Source organism: Xyrauchen texanus, chromosome 17 (assembly GCF_025860055.1).
Source record: "Xyrauchen texanus isolate HMW12.3.18 chromosome 17, RBS_HiC_50CHRs, whole genome shotgun sequence".
NCBI classification, from domain to species: Eukaryota; Metazoa; Chordata; class Actinopteri; order Cypriniformes; family Catostomidae; genus Xyrauchen; species Xyrauchen texanus.
Window position 1 is genome coordinate 15,084,310 of NC_068292.1, and position 20,457 is coordinate 15,104,766.

At 38.8% G+C, this 20,457-nt stretch overlaps 1 protein-coding gene across 4 annotated transcripts; it reads left to right on the forward strand.

Moving 5' to 3' along the window:
- Positions 1-1,286: 1,286 nt before the first annotated feature.
- On the forward strand, positions 1,287-17,900 carry LOC127657525 (T-cell activation inhibitor, mitochondrial-like). 4 transcript variants are annotated; one of them, XM_052146365.1, is made up of 12 exons: positions 1,291-1,355; positions 2,179-2,290; positions 2,531-2,576; positions 2,773-2,905; positions 3,089-3,239; positions 3,435-3,693; positions 5,479-5,601; positions 7,610-7,707; positions 7,787-7,878; positions 8,012-8,244; positions 8,804-8,935; positions 16,556-17,900. In XM_052146365.1, exons 3-12 carry the CDS (start codon positions 2,545-2,547, stop codon positions 16,779-16,781), a joined length of 1,479 nt encoding a protein of 492 aa, XP_052002325.1. In that variant the 5' UTR covers positions 1,291-1,355; positions 2,179-2,290; positions 2,531-2,544; the 3' UTR covers positions 16,782-17,900. The 4 variants fall into 4 exon arrangements, with proteins under 4 accessions (XP_052002323.1, XP_052002322.1, XP_052002325.1 ...); XM_052146364.1 differs by having other exon boundaries at positions 2,534-2,576; XM_052146363.1 differs by lacking the exon at positions 2,179-2,290 and having other exon boundaries at positions 1,287-1,355.
- The last annotated feature ends 2,557 nt before the right edge of the window (positions 17,901-20,457 follow it).

Below are 20,457 nucleotides of genomic sequence, written 5' to 3' on the forward strand. Positions count from 1 at the left end.
GTGACCAGTGTAGTCTGATTCCCAAATTAATGACTCTAATGAGCCGGTTCTTTTGAATCTACAATGTGAAACATACAGTGTGACCAGTTTAGTCTGATTCCCAAATGAATGACTCTAATGAGCCAGTTCTACAGTGTAGTGTTAAAAAGTTTAACTTAGTTGCTAGATAGATAGATAGATAGATAGATAGATAGATAGATAGATAGATAGATAGATAGATAGATAGATAGATATTTACCCTTAGATATATAGAGAGATAGATATAGATAGATAGAGAGAGAGAGAGAGATATTTACCCTCAGATAGATAGATAGATAGATAGATAGATAGATAGATAGATAGATAGATAGATAGATAGATAGATAGATAGATAGATAGATAGATATTGACCCTCAGATAGATGCTAGCATGTTTTTAGCATGTTTTAGCGTGTGGCTATGAAGATTTTAGGTCATTACTTTTTGGCTGCTTGATAAAATAAATCCTCTGAGGGAGAGAGAGGGAGAGATGCAGGGCTGACAGGCCCTTTTTGTCTGTGTGTGTGAAAATGTCAGTTGGGATTTAAATTTCTGAACATTCCGCAATGTTAAGTCAATGGGAGTTTTTTCCGAGTTTGATCGTCATTTTTAGGAAAACCGTAAGTCCGATCAGTTAGAAAAGATATAGCACACTATTCGGGATTAGTCTGAAGGTCTGTGCCGAGTTTGGTGCCTGTAGCTTAAAAGCTCTAGGAGGAGTTAGATACCGAAATTTCACCGCTAAGAAGAATAAGAAGAAGAATCGGTATAATAATAAGTTTAAGTAGGATTTCAGTAAGTTGGCTCTCACAAGCCAACTTAATTATTGTTTAATCTGTTGGTGAACTATTCCTTTAAATTGAAAGGGCAGGCATCTTCCTGACAGATCTCTAATAGCCTACTCAATTGCTTAGATATCCAGGTAAATTGTCACATAAAATTATTTTATAATGGCATTTTTATGGATATCTGTTGTATTGAAAAAGACAACAATCATTTAAAAGTACTCTGTCCATTATGCTTATACAATAGATAGCTTTTTATATTTTACTCTCACAGTTTTGAAGCCACTCCATAAAATCATTCAAGTTTCATGCCTTCTTGCATTTCCTTAACATCGTATTTGAATTTCAGGATGGCACAAAATTCAACACATATAAGCGTTTCGTGAAAATCCACAAAATACATTAACAAAGATTTGCAAGCGATTACTCCTGTCTGGATTGTAGACCGTTTTAACAGCCAGACATAGGCAGTCGATGTCTTCTATCTGGATTACATGGCCTGAATGGGGTACACTAGAGTTTTAACCACAGCGAACATGGGACATAATCACGGGTAAATCATTTTATGGTGTTGTTGACATTTCGATCTCATGCAGACATGAATTCTGTGTTTGATTGGTCCAGTCATGTGCTAATATGTTTATTTAAAGCGCAGATAGTTTATGTTCTTGTTTACACTTTTGTTGTTGATCAGTGTTATGTGTTAAAATTACAGTGTGTGTATTGAATGCTGTCAAACTTAGACTAAATCTAATGGCACGCTATTGTAGTAATTTGTTTTGGGGCACAAATGTTGCTTTTCGTTAGTTTTTGATGTGTCAATATAAGAGATTGTAGTAATTGCAGTTTAAGTACTGTAGGTCAAAATCACACTTCAAGACTACTCGATTTAAAATGTTGTTGCTGTCTAACATTTTCTATAACAAGTCATGGTGGAACATTAGCATGATACAAATTATGCTATGCAGGTAAACAGACTGACATTATCAGAGAAAACTTAGTAAACACAAGACAGCACATGTCAGGAATTTGTGGGAGACATTATAACATATGGAAGTTTGCACAATATTCTAACGAACAAAATTATATAAATAAACATAACAGTATGTAAAGTTTCAAGTGTCATGTGAATTATTAAATTGGTTGGGTAGGTAGTCCTTGAGATTTAATAAAGCTGCAAAGCAACTGTTTTGTGAGAGAGAACCTGAGAGAGAACAAGCAACATTATGCCACTTAAAGGGATAGTTCTCCCAAAAATGAAAATTCTCTCATCATTAACTCACCCTCATGCCATCCCAGATGACTTTCTGCTGATCACAAAACAAAACACCATACTTTTATGCTGCCTTTTTGAAGCTTTCATCTGTGTTTTGAAGGTCATCATTCACTTGCATTGTATGGATCTACAGAGCTGAGATATTCTTCTAAAAATCTTCATTTGTGTTCTGCAGAAGAAAGAAAGTCAGACACATCTGGGATGGTATGAGGGTGAGTTCTTCAAATTTGGGTGAACTATCCCTTTAATGGGGAAAAATAAATAGCATAATGAAGTTTTGCGGTTTGGGGACACAATTGATTCCCACCAATTTTGAATATTTTATTACATCCATGGATCTAGCGTTAATCTGTTATCGAGAAATTCAGTGTAATCTCTGTCCTCTGATACTGTCCTGCTGAAGCTTCTAAAGTCTGTCATCTGGTCTCATGTACCTTAATTTCTCTTGCCAGCAGCAGCTAACGTGATGTGTGTGACCTACTTCCTGCCTTATATGAGGTAAGATTAACCCAAATCAGAAAAGAAAGATTAAAAAAAAACTGTTCTAAACTCTTTGGAAAATCTCTAAAAGTCTCAAACTTTTGGGATTAATGGCAATATCACTTTAAAGGCCAGTACTTAGATTTCAAAGCAATGAAAATTTCCTGTATTATTGTTCTCATGCATTGAACCAAGCTATTTTTCACTCATGTAGGCTTGGTGGTAGATGTGTTTCTGCTTGGATCGTTCAGAGGAGGAATCTCTCAGGAGCGGATGCCATTAATGCCCTGCGGCCCTTTTACTTTGCAGTGCACCCTGATTTCTTTGGCCAGCATCCAAGAGAGAGAGTAATCATTAATTAGAACTTTTTATCATATACATAAGCCCCAAATAGGATTTGTATTGCATGCATAAAGCTATTTGATTGTAATATATGAGTTATGGTAATATTTCTATCTACTCTCTACAGACCAGGCACAAGTGTTTTGTGTTTGTTCTAAGATCAGTTCTGTTTCATATTTGTGTTGCAGGAAGTAAATGAAAACTCCCTCAAAAGACTAAATGGTTATCTGGAAAATCTTCAAAAGCCGGGGGCGAGGTCCCCCAAACCTACAAACCTCACTTTTTATATCAGGGACACAAAGGAAAGAACTGACTCTGATGACAGCCTGCTTTTCTCAAGTAAGATCAGTTCACAGCATGTAAATCGTGAAGTTTAACCCGTCTTTGAACTGCTTGAAAAGTTTGTTTGTTTTCCATATTAATAATTTTGTTCATGTGACATTATTAGGTATCTGCAGAGCTTTTATTCAATACATGGTTGTATGAGTGGTATGTGGGTGACAACTAACGGTATCTGCCCATATTTATTCCTAGGATTTCGCTCTGTGAGTTTCACTCTGCAGTCTAGGGATGTTCTGAACACAGTGCTGGATGTTCTGAAGTCCTGTCACCTTTCAGATAAGCATATGCAGGATCTGCTCAAAGCTGAAACCAGAAAGAACTCAGCGCCACAGTCTGGAAACACACCTTTCTACCGGCCCATCAAATGGGACAAGACTTACTACTCTTTTACAGGGTTTAGAGACCCAGAGGAGGAGTTAGAACAAGCCAGCAAAGTGGAGCCCACACTCAGGTGCTGATTATTATTTTTGCTCATTAACTTAAAACAACATATTATAAATTACGAAATAATTATTTAATGTCAAATCCACCAAATGTCAGAAACTTCTCTGGTTGAACTTTATTATTTTGTTCATACTTTTTGATGAAAGAAAAACATATATGATGATGAAAGCCAAATGCCATGGATAAATGTTTACTAAGTGTTATTTTGGGGGTTAAAATTACAAATTTGTCCTTTGGTCCTTGAATTGAATCATTCAGTGCTCCCGAATGAAATGGTTGAATGGATTTACAGTTCTGCAAGAAAAATATTTTCTACTTTTTCGAAATTGTCATAGACATTTTTATGATTCGCACACAATTTGGTGTGCTTCATCTTACTGTGCTGCTAGTGTCAAGCAAGCCTGAATGTGGTTTGTTATCTGTACAGCTGCGTGTTGCCTATACAGCTGGAGTTCCTCTTTCTGCCCCAGGTTTCAAGCTTAAATTGCTCAGAGGGTAGGAATATTCCTTATTATGGTCCGGGGAAATGATTAAATGCATTCATTTTATTGTATGTGTGTGTGTGTGTGTGTGTATATACATACACACACCGGCCACTTTATTAGGTACACCTGTACATCTACTTATTCATGTGATTATCTAATCAGCCAATCATGTGGCAGCAGTGTAATCTATAAAATCATGCAGATACTGGTCAAGAGCTTCAGTTAATGTTCACATCAACCATCAGAATGAGGAAAAATTTGATCTCAGTGATTGCCTATCATCTGTGTACCTCAGCAGAAATCCAGATTTGTCAGAACAGGTGATGTTTTTCCAATGATCTACTGTCCAGTATTGGTGAGCCTCAGTTTTCTGTTCTTAGATGACATTAGTGCTACCTGGAAGGGTCTTCTGCCGCCTCAATGTTCGACGTGTTGCATGTTCAGAAATGCTTTTCAGCATAGCACTGTTGTAACATGTGGTTGTTTGGGTTACTGTCACCTTCCTGTCAGCTTGGATCAGTCTGGCCATTCACCTCTGATATTAACAAGCCGTTTTCATCCACAGAACTGCCGCTCGCTGGATGTTTTTGGCACCATTCTCTATACACACTAGAGACTGTTGTGCATGAAAATCCGAGGAGATCAGCAGTTACAGAAATACTCAAACCAGCCCGTCTGGCATCAACAATCATGTCACGGTTGAAATCACTGAGATCACACCCCCCATTCTTATGGTTGATGTGAACATTAACTGAAGCTCCTGACCCGTATCTGAATGATTTTATACTCTGCACTGCTGCCTCACGATTGGCTGATTAGATAATCGCATGGCTATGTAGATGTACAGGTGTACCTAATAAAGTGGCTGGTGAGTGTATATACATACAGCAGTATACAATATATATAATTAACCACACAGATCTAAGCCCTAATTACTTGACAGTGTTTTTGTCGCTTTTAATAGAAGGAATAATAATAATAATAATAAGGTGTGTCCAGGGCTACGGGTTCTTTTTGGCTCAACAAAAACCCTTCAGTGATCCCCATAGCCTAAAACATAAGTTCAGGAAATCACAGACAACAGCAGACTCCTTTTAAGGAATTTGAACACTGAATAGACAATACACCAAAATACACTGACAGAAAATGTTAAATGTAATATATACAGGTTAGTGAATCTTATGTGATGGATATTTTTTATTGGCAGTATTCTTTGATGAAATTGAGAAATATAATGTTTCTTGGTTTAAACCAATGGCAGATCTGAACCATTGTCTCTCTTTGTCTGTTTGCTTCTCTGTCTTCAGTTTATGGCTGAGGAACAATGAGCCAGATGCCACAAAGAAACAGAATGCCAGTCTGCCCCGGCGTGAGGAGCAGAAGAGACTGAAAAGAGAGCTGATTCAGAAACTGGGACTGCTGGATATCAGGTCAGCCCTAACCCACCCTTACAGCCCTCATAGATCCTGCATTACTACAGGGAGATTAAACCTGTAATGGGTGATTCGTCATATACGTAGGTGCACATTTGACTACTTCAAAAATTAAACTTCATAAAAATATGTTTTGTCAAAGTTAAAACATTTATCACATGAATTAAGATCAGATCATGGACTTGTTGAAACTTTAAGTGTACTTTGGTATGTCTACTTGTATGTACTTGGTAAAGTCTGAAGGTTTTTGGTATTTTGTGTTATGGTAATGACTTGGTAATTGTAATGACTAATAAAAAATGTTCGATGAGCCTTGAACTTGCTAACACTAAGTTAGCTAACCCTTAATTAACTATGCATTTATACAATTTTAAAGAAATGTAATTTTAAAAAAGAAATTTTTTAAGAACATTGAAAGTACTCGGCATGACAACAGTATTAAGGGGCAGTGATTCTTTGTAGTAATAATAATAATAATAATAATAATAAATAAATAAATAGAAATTGTACACATAAATATCAAATGAAAAATATGAGGTTAAAAAGCCAAATATATTCTGGAAAATGCATGAGGATTTTTCGACACTCTTAAAATTAGGAAAATGAAATGAAAAAGACACAATTAAAAGGATTAGAGCTATTTTAATATATTCCGAAATTACAATTATAAAAAATAAAAAAAAGCATTTATTTGAAGTTATACTACGGGACAGGAAAGTATGGAGGGCCAAATTACTCAAAACTAAATAATTAAATAAATCATTAATTACATATTGAGTTACTTATTTGCATCATTAAATAATTAATTAAATAAAGAAATATTTAAATGCATAGTGAATTGATTCAATGTATGATTAAATCATGAAATAAAGATTTAAATAAATAATTAAATACATAGTGAATTAATTAAATGTGTCATTATATAAATATTTAAATAAATCATTAAATACGTAGTGAATGAATTAAATGCATCATTAAAATGGTACATAAATTCTCCCATGTATTTCATTTCAGCTCTAGCTTTGAATTAATTTCATTTAAACAGTAGCTCTCCACCTCCATTTTCATTTAAGAGCTTGCTTTGGGATCTTTTTCATTTAAACAAGAGAATTACCGACACGTCAATCAAAGCATGTAGGTGTGATCAGCAGTCCTTTGAGACTTTCTCATTGGCTCAGAATGTCAGCAGTCTAAAGTTGAGTGCAAAATGTGCAAAGTTTGTAAATTTAAAGTTAACCCTGAAAAAGAAAATGGATTCAAAATAGTGCTAAAATTAAATACAATGGACATTTATTTATTAAATGTTTTATTTATTTAATATTTTTATAGGTTTTTTTTTTCATTATGTTTCATTATGTATTTCTTGATATATTAAAATAGTTATTTAATTATTGAATGTTGCATGTAATTCATTCACTATATGTATTTAATGATTTAAATAATCAGTTATTTATTTAATGATGCATTTAGTTAATTCACAATGCATTTAATTATTGTTTAATGAGGCAGTGATGGCTCAGTGTTTGAGGCTCATGGTTACTGACCAGAAGGTTGGGGGTTCAAGCCCCAGCACCACCAAGATGCCACTGTTGGGCCCTTGAGCAAGGCCCTTGACTCCAGGTTGCTCCAGGGGGATTGTCCCTGTAATAACTGCACTGTAAGTCGCTTTGGATAAAAGCGTCTGCCAAATGCATAAATGTAATGATTTAAATACATATTTAATGATTTAAAATGAAACTTTGTTCAATTGAAAAATTGAAAAAAAACCTCTAATACAGTATGTCTAATGTGCTGTTCTATGCCAACGTCATATGGAAGAAATTCAACTGGCCCTGATTGTGCAGCAATAAAGGTTCTATTCTATTTGGAACTATTTGACACATTAAAGGACTTTATATTTGTAGACAATCCTGTTTAATATGTTGTTGTTATATATTTATATATATATATATATATATATATATATTTTTTTTTTTCTACAGTTGTGTGGTTCTCTCTCCTGTAGGTGGCAGCGCAAATGGGGAGTCGCACACAAAAGTTGTCAGCTGCAGAGCTTGAGTCGTCTCTCCACACAAAGCCCTGAAGTTCTGCACAACCTGAGAGGTAGCCATGGAAATATGTTTTTATAAGATGAAATGTTTAATGCGTACAAATATTTACTCCTTTCTTCTCCAAATCATAGGACATATAATAGTTTTTACTGACCAATCAGGGATGAATGCCTCAGGTCATGTGATGTTAGGAACAATGGATGTCCACCACCAGTGGACAAAGGTAAAGCTTATTTTTTAAATAAGTGTTAATGTCATTTTTACTTTTAAAATGCTTAGATTGTATTGCAAACAGTTATGCTGCCTGTGATGGATGCAATGTGTGTGTTTGTGTCTGTCTACGTGTGTATGTTCAGCTCTTTGAACGATTACCCAGTTACCGCAGTCTGTTCCAGCAGTCGTACTGGCTGAAGGAGCGCATCAGTCACCTGTTGGGTGGGATTCAAGTGATCCATATCGAGTGGTTGGGCCCCACTCTGCCCCTGGAGGAGCACTACAGTACCCTTAACAACTTCCACAAGAGACTGTTGCCCCAGCGCCTCTCGCTGCATCCCCGCAGTCTGCATGGCCTCACCATGATGCTGGAGAAGTAAAGAATCATATACTTCCATTCCAGCCATTTGTATATTTTTGTGTTTTCTGTGTTATTCATACATTTAAGTTAGGGTGCTCAATACAAAAAATACACTGGATCCCATGGTTGCATGTCAAGTCAAGTCATGTGCAGGCAAATCTGAGTGAAATAATTTAAGCTTAAAAACAACATGAAATCTTAATAAATGTCCCAGGTATTATGTGCATGTTTTATAAAGAAATATATTTTTTTAATGTTTTAATTAGGGAAATGACACACTTCAGCTTTAAATAGATTGCTCTGTGAAATCATCTAATCTTTGTAAAGAATAGTGTTCTACTGAGAGGAAAAGATTAAAGATAAACGTAAAAATTAAACAGAAGAGAAAACGTATTGGACAATTAACATCAGATTGAAGATGAAAGGACGTGTTGTCGTCTGTTCATTTCTATCTTATTCTCTAGTTTCTGGCTGATATAGCCTTGCTGGTCATGGTTCTGGTCGATGTTAAGCATTTTGTGATGCTTAAGGTCTACTCAGTCATTGTGTTTTCAATTTTGTTCTGTTGCCATAGTGATCGCTCCACCCCCTGCCTGCATGAGATGGGGCACTTCATCATCCCCACCATGTGTGATACCCTCCTGCTGCAGAACTTCCTCAGGAGTCAGGCTAAGGAGGCCCGGAGGCGCATCCAACACAAAGACCAGTGAGTGCTGACCTGTCATAACACTTAAAGGGATCGCTCACCCAACATTGAAACTAACCCACATGTTGTTCCAAACTCAGATGACTTTCGTTCTTCTCTGGAACACAAGAAGTGATGTTAGAAACAATACCAGCCTCAGTCACCATTCACTGTCATCGTATGGAAAAAAGATTCAATGACAGTGAATGGTGACTGAGGCTGTCAGTACCTAACATTAGGGCTGGGAATTGCTACAGACTTCCCGATTCGATTCCAATTCACAAGTTTTCGATTCAGTGTTGATTTATATGGATATATTTCAGTTATAATATCTATTTTGCATACATTTGAAAGAAATTCTCTCCCAGCTAATGCTGTTATTTATAGAGGGACCTTCTTACTAGGTACATTACGAAAATATTAATTTGATAAATTATAGGTCTTTTTTACTTGTAATCATTCTGGTCACATTTTGTTTTTTAAAAATGTACAAATTCATGTATTCCATCAATAAATATGATAATATATTTTGTTACATGTGTATTGTTGAATGCATTATTTATACTATTTACAAGTATTTACATTGATTTGTAGAACATGTGCTTAAAACCGGTACCGTCTCTTTAACAAAGCCAGCATTTCTGTGAAGAGCGTCTGTAAATGAGCACATGCTAACGAGAGAGACCCGAATGGCTTTATCTGATCTGTGCTACTGTATGCATGATTAGAATTAATAGAAATGTTAATTTTGTTGTTGTGTTTGATCAACAACTGACTATAGAGAACAGAAAGGGTATTAAAAGAGACATTGTTCAATGACAAATGGTATGCATGGATCTCGTCTTTGGACACAAATAAATCGGAACAACCTTTACTATCAACACACAGTGAAATGATGCTAAACTTCTTAGCCAATATACTGGTGAATGAAATCTGAACATTTACCAGCCAGTGGCTAATCACAGACATTTATAGTCACATAGCACTTAATTTGGTTGCATACGAGAGTGAATTTCTTCCATTGTAGAGAGTTGCGCATATCATAAAACATCGATCTTGGGATTCAAGATTCCATATAGAGATTGTTCAAATGAAGATCACAATGCATCAGAAAATCTGTATTTTTACCCAGTCCTACATAACATTTTGCCCAACATATCCTTTTATGTTTTAGGGAAGAAAGAATGTCAAATAGGTTCCCATTCAGTCTGTTCACTTTGTAAAACACACTGAGTATGGGAAATCGCGCTCTCGCATACTCTACTGAAGACACCTCTATTCACGCCTGAAAGGCCACTGATGCAAGGCAACACTAGGTAGGCCTACCCACCTGGCTGGTTTACAAATACCATAAAAATCGCCTGTGCAATCCCGTCATTCTTCAGCTCTTCACCTCGCTGGAAGAACACCTCACGCTCGTCATGGTCAGCTGTAATTGTGTGCCCAAACGCGTCTAGCCAGAACAATAACATTCACGCATTTCTCTGCAATGCATCCCTTCAGTTTAACTATCCTACTGGTTGTGAGTTTATGCTCCCTCCTCTGGGCGCTGTTTGTAGAATTCTTTGCTAGAAGAAAATTAACTTGCACTTGGGGGAGCATAGGGATCATTTGTGGGGGCGAATCCCACCCCAGCACCCCTCTAGATCTGGCCCTGGATCTCCCTATTACATTGCTTGGTCATTACCATCAGGCAAGATCGTCAAAAATATGTCAGTGTATCAACATGACAGTAGGTAGTGGTGAGAGGGATTCCTCTGAGTGCCCCTTTTATATTGAGTCTTTCGATCTTTTGCTCTCCATGGCCCCTGTCAATAAGACCTGCTTTAAAATCAGGCAATCATACTCTGATCACTCTGTTTTCTCAGTGAGAAGGATCCAAACTCTTTGCTCAAATGTGTTTTGAAGGGTCTTCCTTCACCAGAGGTTTCTTATTCAGGTTCCTTTTGAGTGTTTCTTACTCACTGAGGAGAAACCACACTGCCTGGGAAGCGCATTGACTTTCATTTGACATTGACATGTCTCTAAGTGAAGGCATGTAGCAGCCTATCGCATGTGTCAGACTGTGAGTTTCCTCTGTTTGAGCACCACTCAACATTTTCAAGGGGTTGTGATGCCAGCTGTTGTGAAAGTTTTCCAGTGTGCTAAGAGAAGAGTCTCTTGGTCTTCCGGTCTCGGAATGTGCTATTTTATGCCTGCTATTTCCTTGCTCTTGGGAAAGACGGGAGGTTGCGTCTTATGGACATGAGAAAGTTGAATGAAAAAAAAGTTCACAATGTTCACACACTTTAGTGCCACTCTGTGCGGTTCCCCACTATGGGTTCATGTCAATCAAACAAGACGCTTCCCTTCATATAGCAATATTACCCAGTTCATACCAGAGGTTTGCTTTTTAAGGAATAGAATATTAATTTTCATATCCTCCCGTTTTGTCACTGTTACCTTGCATATTTATAAATTGTGTAAGGTGGTATTAACATAGCCTTACCGGGGTGTGCAAAATTTTAGCATACAGGATTTGAGGGAGCAGGTTTTTCCTCAGATGAATGCCTAGATTCGCCTCCCACAGGCTCTGGGATTCTGTTTAAATCTCTAAAAAAAAGTTTTATTCTCTTCCCAATGAATAACATTTCTAGGCATTGAGCTCAAGCCCATAGGCAACAAAGCTTATCTGTCACGGCATATAAGGTAAATAACATGCTGAGTGACTCCAGCCAGGTCTCCTAAGTAACCAAATTGGCCCTGTTGCTAGGGAGGGTTGAGGGACATGGGGTAACCTCATCAAGGTCACTATAATGTGTGGTTCTCGCTCTCGGTTTGGCGCGTAGTGAGTTGGATGGATGCCTCGGAGAATAGCGTGGATCTCCACATGCGCTACGTCTCCACGGTAATGCGCTCAACTATCCACATGATAAGATGTGGCTTGACAGTCTCTGAAATGTAGGCAACTGAGATCACTACACCACCTTGGGGACATGAAGCACATTGGGAATTTGGCAATTTGGGTAGAAAAACGCGGGGAAATAAAAAAGCTTGTCTGTCATGACAGAGAGTGGTTGTGTTTCTTTATTCATATCATAAAAAGGCAGTAGCCTAATTAATGATTTAGGCTTACTAAAATGGCCAGTAATTTTGAGAATTACTGGCCATGTCACCTTGCACATTTCCCAGATGTGTAAACGTGAATCTTGTCTGTCATGCAAATCATATGATATGGTATAATTTATCTGTGATATATCTAGTGTTGCTATGATACGATATCTTAATATCTACGGTATGATACCATCTGTGTATTATGATACCATTCGTGCTGTTTGGATGCATTGTGTGGGTGCTCAGGACCCAACACACAAGCCTTATGCTGTACTGGTTCCGATGCAGTCTGAGCAGCAAGCGATATATACAGCAGTTATTAGTGTGTCACCGTAGTCACGGTACTACCATTTGGAAATTAATGTGGCACTACCAGTATTCTGGAGCTTGAGTGTGCCGGATGTTCTTTAGCATTGTTATACCAATCTACTGGGTCATGTTCAGTGTTTGTTCCATGCCACTTCCGCTGAGTCCATGGCGGAACCCCCCACTGATCTATAATATATAGATCTTGATGGATGGATAGACAGACAGACAAAACTCCTCCTGCTCATGTGAGGAATCCCGATGTACACGTCATCACTGAGATGCCTTGTGGAAGGGAGTTATCCTTGAGAAGGCCATACGTGAGCGACCATACAGGTTCAATTCCACTTCGGATTTTGAGAATTACTGGCCATTTTCAATCGTTTTCGTTTCATACTGAGCGAAGCAAACATGATCTGGTCAGATGAAATATGTGACATCTATGTGACACAAACAAGTAAAGGAATTCGATTAATGTGAATAATCAAGCAATTACGGCTGTCATACCCATTTCTGATGTGGTTCAGTGAGCATCTGTTATCGCTTTGACCGACCGACAAATAAATAAATCTGGGATCATTTTGGCAAGGCCAACGCTCTTCGCGTTGCACGATAACACACATTTTTATATCATCTTCATCAGCTTTTTAATATGAGAGCTGTGTGTCACACTACTCAGATCTTACTCAGACATTGGGAAACCTATGGACATGAGCATGATGATGGACGGCAATTCAACATTGTTACTATTCACACTGTTAAAGCCTTCTACGAGAAGTCTTTGTACTTAGCGTGCCATTGTCCTCAGTGGTGCACTGTGCCATATTAGTGCCAGTTTGTGCATATATTCAGGTATTCTAACGGGTTGTTTGATCATCGTCATCCTTTCTCATCTCTGAAAACCTAGTGACTGTCTAGTGATGATTTCATCATGTCATGAAGGGATCAACGACACTTCCCCTAGTGCACTCCATTTAATTCAGTTCCCAAACTTTAATGTTGGTCATGCCTCCTTGGGATTTTTCAGGGGGTGTGAATCTGTCTATTCTAAAGTTTATATTGTGCAAAGGCTGCACTTCACTTTTGCTTCAAGTCAATTATTTATTTTACATGTAGAGGTGCACTTCACTGCAATAAGTCTGTGCCAAGCTATGACAGAGTGATTTGCCCCAGTGTAGAGTACATTCCTCAAATCATGCACACGTCCTTTCCGCCTATGAATAGCAGCCTATTTCAGTTTGTCTGTTTTGCCGACCTGAACTGCTGCATAAGCAAATATTTTGCATCGGATGGTGCCTGCTATGACCTCTTCGCATTTTACAGCTGTTGGTTGAGGTAGTGCACGTGCACTTAACACTCAACTCATTGAACTCTTGCCATGGAGTTGTCGTGGGCAATGTTTAAGGAGTTTATACCCAGTAGGTTTTTGCTATGTTCAGTTGGGCGTCATCACACACCTTGGATGATTTTGGATTGTCTGGACATTAATGCACCTTCAGTGGCACACTGCGTCTTCTCAATTGGTGAGAGTGCTGACATACAGAGGCTTGCATGTAACGGAGGTGACATTCACCCCTGTGAGTAATGCAAGTTGTTTTATTTATTCCCGTTTGATGTTTGGTGGCTTCATGTGGCATGAGTATACAGTAGTTCCCAGTAGTTAAATGCATAAGTTTGCATTTTGGTACAAAAGGAGAGTGAGTAAATTATGACATACTTTTTATTTTTGGGTGAATTTTACCTTTAAGGACAACATGTAATCAAAATTGACCGTGTTTACAGTACATTCTTAACGTCATGGTTACTGTTGTAACATCCGTTCCCCTTCTGGCACTCACTCGACGTTGTGTCGATTGTAGTGACACAAGGGGTCTCATCTGAGAGCCTCGCATACCTCTGAACTTGAGAAAAGGCCAATGTCAAGTTGGCAGACAGAATTTGCATGCCTTGCCCCCGGACATACGGCTATAAAGGGGAGTGGGCGAGCAAATGTCAGACAGGTTTTCACTAAGGAGCCGAGAATACGGTTATGGCACATTACAGTGGTAGGGATAGTGACATGGCAAGGGGAACACAACATCTCGTTCTTTCCATCGGGGAATAGAGGTTACAACAGTAACCATGATGTTCCCCTTCTGTCACTCACTCGACGTTGTGTCAATTGTAGTGACGCAAGGGGTCCCACTTAAAAAATACCATGCACTAACCTGTGTTACGTGGCTGCCGAGCCGGTGCAAGCAGGTTGTTGCATGCTAGAAGCAGCTGGGTCAGCTGCACGTAACCCTCCCCATCGCCCGCAATAAAAGGTTTCATGTACCGCTCTTAGGTTCCAGTACCCGTACGGGAACAGGTGACATGACTTGGGATGGGAGCCAGCTGCGCCTTTTCTCTCTCTACGTTTCTCGTCATAGAGTTAATAGCGGCTGGGGCAATCTTAACGCTACAGATGTGTCAGGGAAGGCATCCTTTCCCGTTCCTATTCTTTCAGCGGGAAAATGCCCTGCGGAGACCACAACCTGCCCAGACTGGGGGGGGAGGTACCTTGTGGCAAATACACACAGGGGTTGTCAAGACAGCATGGAGCACTCGACTTGTGGTGGGTCTGGCGGCAAATTCCTCAACTGAATCAGCGGCCAGAGGGCTAGGGAGGGAAGAGCATCCAGGTAGCGAGAGCTTGTTGGCTCACCTGGGAAAGAAGGCACACTGGATCAGCGGGGTGAAAGGCACAAGGTGCATGCGGAACACCTGGTCGGTTGTTCCATATTACCGAGTTCTACCGGCTCGGACCTGTAAAACACGGGATGAGACCGACTTAACCCTGAGGTTGTAGAACCTAGCAAAGGTGTTGGGTTTTGCCCAGCCGCTGCTCTGCAGATGTCTGCTAGGGAGGTGCCATGGGCCAGTGCCCACGAGGATGCCACACTTTTTCTTAGAGAAGCTGTGGGTCCGGAGGCGAGGTGGCCGTGTCCGGGGAGCCAGGACTGCAAAGTTTTGATGCCGGGGTGCCATGAGGAAATTGCTCTATTATTGATCATTTGGGTACCGCAGCCCGAAGGTAAAATTGGAGAACTGAGGATTCTCCTCCTGGCCCTCCACCGGGGGACAGAGTGGTGTTGTTGCCACCTGCGGGGCGCTCGACGCTGGGCCTGAAAGCTGGGCCCGGGTTGAGGCGGAGCTGGCGTCGGCTTTTTCGCAGGGGGATGCCCACGGTGAGCAGACGGGGGGCGGCCTGCGCTCCAACGGCGCGGCATAATGTGGGAGATGGCCTCCGTCTGTTTCTTCACCGCCGAAAACTGCTGGGCGAAGTCGTCGACGGTGTCGCCGAAGAGACCGAACTGGAAGATGGGGGCGTTTTTTGTCAACGTCGCGCATCTCGACCAAGTTCAGCCACAGGTGGCGTTCCTGGAGCACGAGGGTGGACATCGCCCGCCCGAGTGCTTGCGCTGTGACCTTCATAGCTCTGAGAGCGAGGTCGGTGGCAGAGCGCAGTTCCTGCAGCACGTCGGGATCGGCACTACCCTGATGCAGATCTTTGAGTGCCCTGGCTTGGTGTACCAGCAGGAGAGCCATGGCATGCAAGACGGAGGCCTTCAGAACATGATCCATTCACACAAACCCTGCCTTGGTGTGATCGCTACCCAGGCACATGAGGCAGCGTCTATGACCGTCGGATCTGGAGCGATACCGGCCACATCCAGGAACTACACAGCGGCGAAGGGCATCTTTATAAAGACGCGTCCTGAAAAGGACGTTCAACGCCTGCTTATGTATGTTTTTTTTCCAGAAAACAAACTCTTTTAGAGGAAAATTAAAATCTTTCAGAGAAGTCAACGCTTTTATGAGAGAAGCACTGTCGAAGAGGCGTGCAGAGAGGAGAAAGCATGCAGAGAGGAGAAAGCCGCTGGAATGCGCCGTCACATCCAACAGAAGCTCTCTTGCAGAGGTGGGTGAACCAGTCATGACACAGCTCGCTGATCACACAACCATTCGGCTCTGAAGAAAAAATCTGTCTGACATTCGCTCACCCGCTCCCCTTTATACACGTATGTCTGGGGGCGGGGCATACAAATTATGTCTGCCAACTTGACATTGGCCTTTTCTCAAGTTCAGAGGTACGCGAGGCTCTCAGAAGAGACCCCTTGTGTCACTACAATCGAGACAACGTCGAGTGAGTGACAGAAGGGGAATAAATGCACCAGGTCTTATTTTGAAATATTCATAAGTGTATTCTCACATGCACAGGTTGAAAGCAGAGGAGGAGGACATCATTTCAAGTTGTCAGCAGGATTTGTCTCTGCGCAGCCTATCTAAAGAGCCCAGTGTGTCAAGCAGTCAGATGATCCCCTGCTGTAGACGTCTGATGGAGGAGAGATCGCAGCAGATGCAGGGCCTTCGTCTCTGTGTCTCACACTTCTATTCTGTCATGCAAGATGGGGATCTGTGTATTCCCTGGGACTGGAAAGGCTAAAACGGACTGGATCAGAGTAGAGTTCATGTGACTGATACATTTACCAAATGTTAACGGATGTTATTTGGGATTATAGTCATAATGGTTTTGGCTTTTAGAAATGCCCTAATGTAGGCTTTGTTAATATACATGCACTTTGGCTCTAAAATACTAGCACATTTAAGCCAATGGTTCTCACTGATGTGATGTATACCTTGGCACAAAAAGTGTTGATTGTATGCACTGCCAACATTATACATATGTATGTAAAACACAATTTATTGTAGGTCACTTCTGTTAAAACAAAAATAACATTACTGATGAGTATAAGACTTCTTTTATTGAAAGAAAGAAAAAAACTGGGTGCAGAATCTTCTTCATGCACCATGTCTAAATATGTTGTAAAAATGCTGTAGAAAATACTGAGGGTCTTTTTTTGCCTATAAACAATCACTTACTAGTTATATCATATGAAAGGTTTCTAATGCTGTAATTTAACATACAACATTTGTGTTTGGTTCTGGTTTTCAATGTGGTGCTGGAATTTTAAGAGTGATAAACTTTGTTTATCATTTGAAAACCTGAATGTTCCTTGTTAAAATTTAGAAAGACAAACACGTTTAATTAATACTAACTGCCAAAAAATCTAAAATGTATACACTTGATTCATAAGAAGAGTCTTTTATTTTCTCTCGTGTCCTTTAATATTCTAACAAATGAGTGGTATATTCACAAGACTTTGGCTAATGATCTAAAGCTGCGTGTCTACAAGTATTCAGGAATGGCAAGTGTTCTCTTCAGATGTTGTATATGTACATTATCAATCCAAATGCTGTAATATTGTCTATTTTGAGATGTAGAGTACAGTGTTTAAATGTTGTTTGCTGCTATTGTATTTCAAGGGTCTGTATGTATGATACATTTTGAGACCACTGAGTTTAAACAACTGTTTAAGTGTTAACAGTCACTATTGTTTAACATGTCCTCAGTTGTTTTACTTATTTGGTTTACAAAGAGTTTGTAAGGTTTTATTGATTTTGACATTCAGAGAGACAAGTTCATGACTTTTTCAATGTAACGAATATTAATAAAAGTTATAAATGTGTATAGTACTTTCACTATTTCCTCTGGTTCTTTATTTTAAAGCATAAGTGCTTTGTTTTTTATGTTTGAATATTTTCTCCTATCCTAGCTTAATATGATTGAGAACTGAAGTAAACTATTTGTAGGTTGACTTTCTGAAAGTGTAACTGGCTCTATAAGAATGTTGCTCTTGTTGGTTAGAACATCTTGACCAGCCCAAAATGGTAATATTGGCTCAACCAAGAGTGTGAGTTTGGTGTGGGACTATCTTTTCAAACAATGTAAGATGGAGTAATCAGAAAACCTGTAGAAAACCTCCACGACTCCAGTTGTTTAATCCATGTCTTCAGAAGTGATATGATAGGTGTGGGTAAAAAACAGATCAATATTTAAGTAAATTTTTTTACTGTAAATCTTCACTTTGTAAATATTTTCTTTTTTTTGTCGATTCTCATTCTTCGTGCATACCGCCACCTACTGATCGGGGCTGATCAAAGGTGGAGATTTAGAGTTAAAAAGGACTTAAATATTGATCTGTTTCACACCCACATCTATCATATGCTGCCTTTATGTACTTTTTGGACCGTTACAGATCTGGTCACCATTGCATTGAATGGCCCAACAGAGCAGAGATATTCTTCAAAAAATCATCATTTGTGTTCTGTTGTAAAGAGATAGTCATACACAACTGGGATGCATGATGGTGAGTAAATGATGAGATCGTTTAAAATGTTGGTGAACTATCACTTTAAAAGTTTTAAACTTGTATTTTTCATACATTAAAGTAAGATAAGTATAGAACATGTCACAAAGTTGAACTTGCTGACACCCTCACATTATTGAGCATTAACCCTGCTCTGAATGACATGTGAATCATGGCTTTCAGACATTACCTGTGAGTCTGTTCATGGTCTCCCCCTTATTCTGTCTGCTTTTTGACAGATTTACACATGGAGGATTGAGACAGAGGCTATCAGCAAGCAGGTCACACACCAGACAGAGGTTTTTGTTTCTCTGTGGACTGGGAGGACTGTCTTTTTTTATATTCTTATTTGAGTTATTATACATCAAAAACTCTGCCTAAAGTCTTCCGGATTATGCTATGTCATTTCAAATATGAGGTTTAAGAAAACAAAGTAAACATAAAGAAAAAATGGAAACAGTTTACAAAAAGGTTCCATTTGTTAACATGTACTAACAATGAACTATTTTCAAACAAAAGTTGTACTTATTAACATTAGTTAATGCACTATGAACTAACAATGAACAACTGTAAATAAACTGTAATATATATATATATATATATATATATATAGATAGATATATATACTGTATATATACTGTATGTATACTGTATATATTGTTATTGTTATATATTGTTTGTTCATGATACCTAACGAATGGATCATTATTGCAAAGAAAATGTATATGGAATATTTAAGATTCTACACTATTTCTAGGTCACTACATTTGAATCAAATATTCAGATTTGTGAGAATGGCCATGTTAACTAGTTTGTACAGTAGGTCAGGTTTCCTTGCATTCATTTAATCATAAACGATGTTCTTTAAAATATTATCAAATGTAACATGGATCATCCGGTTTTGCACAAACTCCTGGAATCCACACCAGCTCAAGTGCATGTTGGCATTAAGCAAAAACAGGTCATACAAAACTTTAAATTCATGTTGATTTAACTTTTTCTCAAATGTGTATGTTTTGTCATTACATTGAATTTTTACAAGTTTTACGTTTAATGAATACAAAACTGGGCCTCTTAGACTTTTGAACCCACTATGTTTTGGTTGATATCAAGTTTGATACTGGAATCATGCACACTATTTAAATCCAACATAAATACATTCAGAACTTCAATCTTCCATCCAAAATCCTTGCACAGGTCTTCAACAATGCATTGATTGTCAGTCCGTGCTTTGAATAAAACCACCATTATAAAAGTGAAATTGAGAAAATAAAGCAACATTTTTCACTTTGTGGTGAACTATGCCTTTCATATCTCCCAATTAATGGTTGCAGCTTGGGCTGCAAATAAACAAGCAATTGCTTGGATTAAATAAATGAGTATAAATTGTAGATTAAATCAATCATTGTAACAATATTATAATGTGTGTTCTGAGATGCACCGTTGCATTTGCCCCTATGCCTTGTTCTCGTCTCTAATTTAATTAATTGGGTTAAACCTAAACCACTGTCAGACCATCAAAAATGTGATTAATTCCACTAGATAACAGGCTGAAATTCAGACTAATCAGTGCAGTGGATCAAGAAGTACACAGGTTTGACTGATCATGGTTGCAATTCAAATGTGTTATTGTGGGGAAGATGTGTACATTGCCATGAGCGTGTAGTCATCCTGTTCCTATTTACATTTTTCTCACTATTAAGAGTGAGACAAATTCTTGTTTCAACATAAGAACTATTTAGTGTAAGTAAAACCTTACCCAGAGCATTATGCATGAGCATATAATTCAAACCTGTCATTATAATAGCATGAAACGTAAAGCAGCAGATTGAAGTTAAACAGCACAATCACTGAGCAATGAATAGATATGAGCTGTTTAATGATAAACTCTATATTAGTATCAAACCCAGT

Bases quoted from the DNA above. Each gene is read 5' to 3' on its own strand.
- LOC127657525 (XM_052146363.1), top strand. From the start codon at position 2,545: ATGTGTGTGACCTACTTCCTGCCTTATATGAG. The intron at 2,577-2,772 runs GTAAGATTAACC...TCACTCATGTAG, and splicing joins TACTTCCTGCCTTATATGAG to GCTTGGTGGTAGATGTGTTT. The intron at 7,879-8,011 runs GTAAAGCTTATT...GTGTATGTTCAG, and splicing joins TCCACCACCAGTGGACAAAG to CTCTTTGAACGATTACCCAG.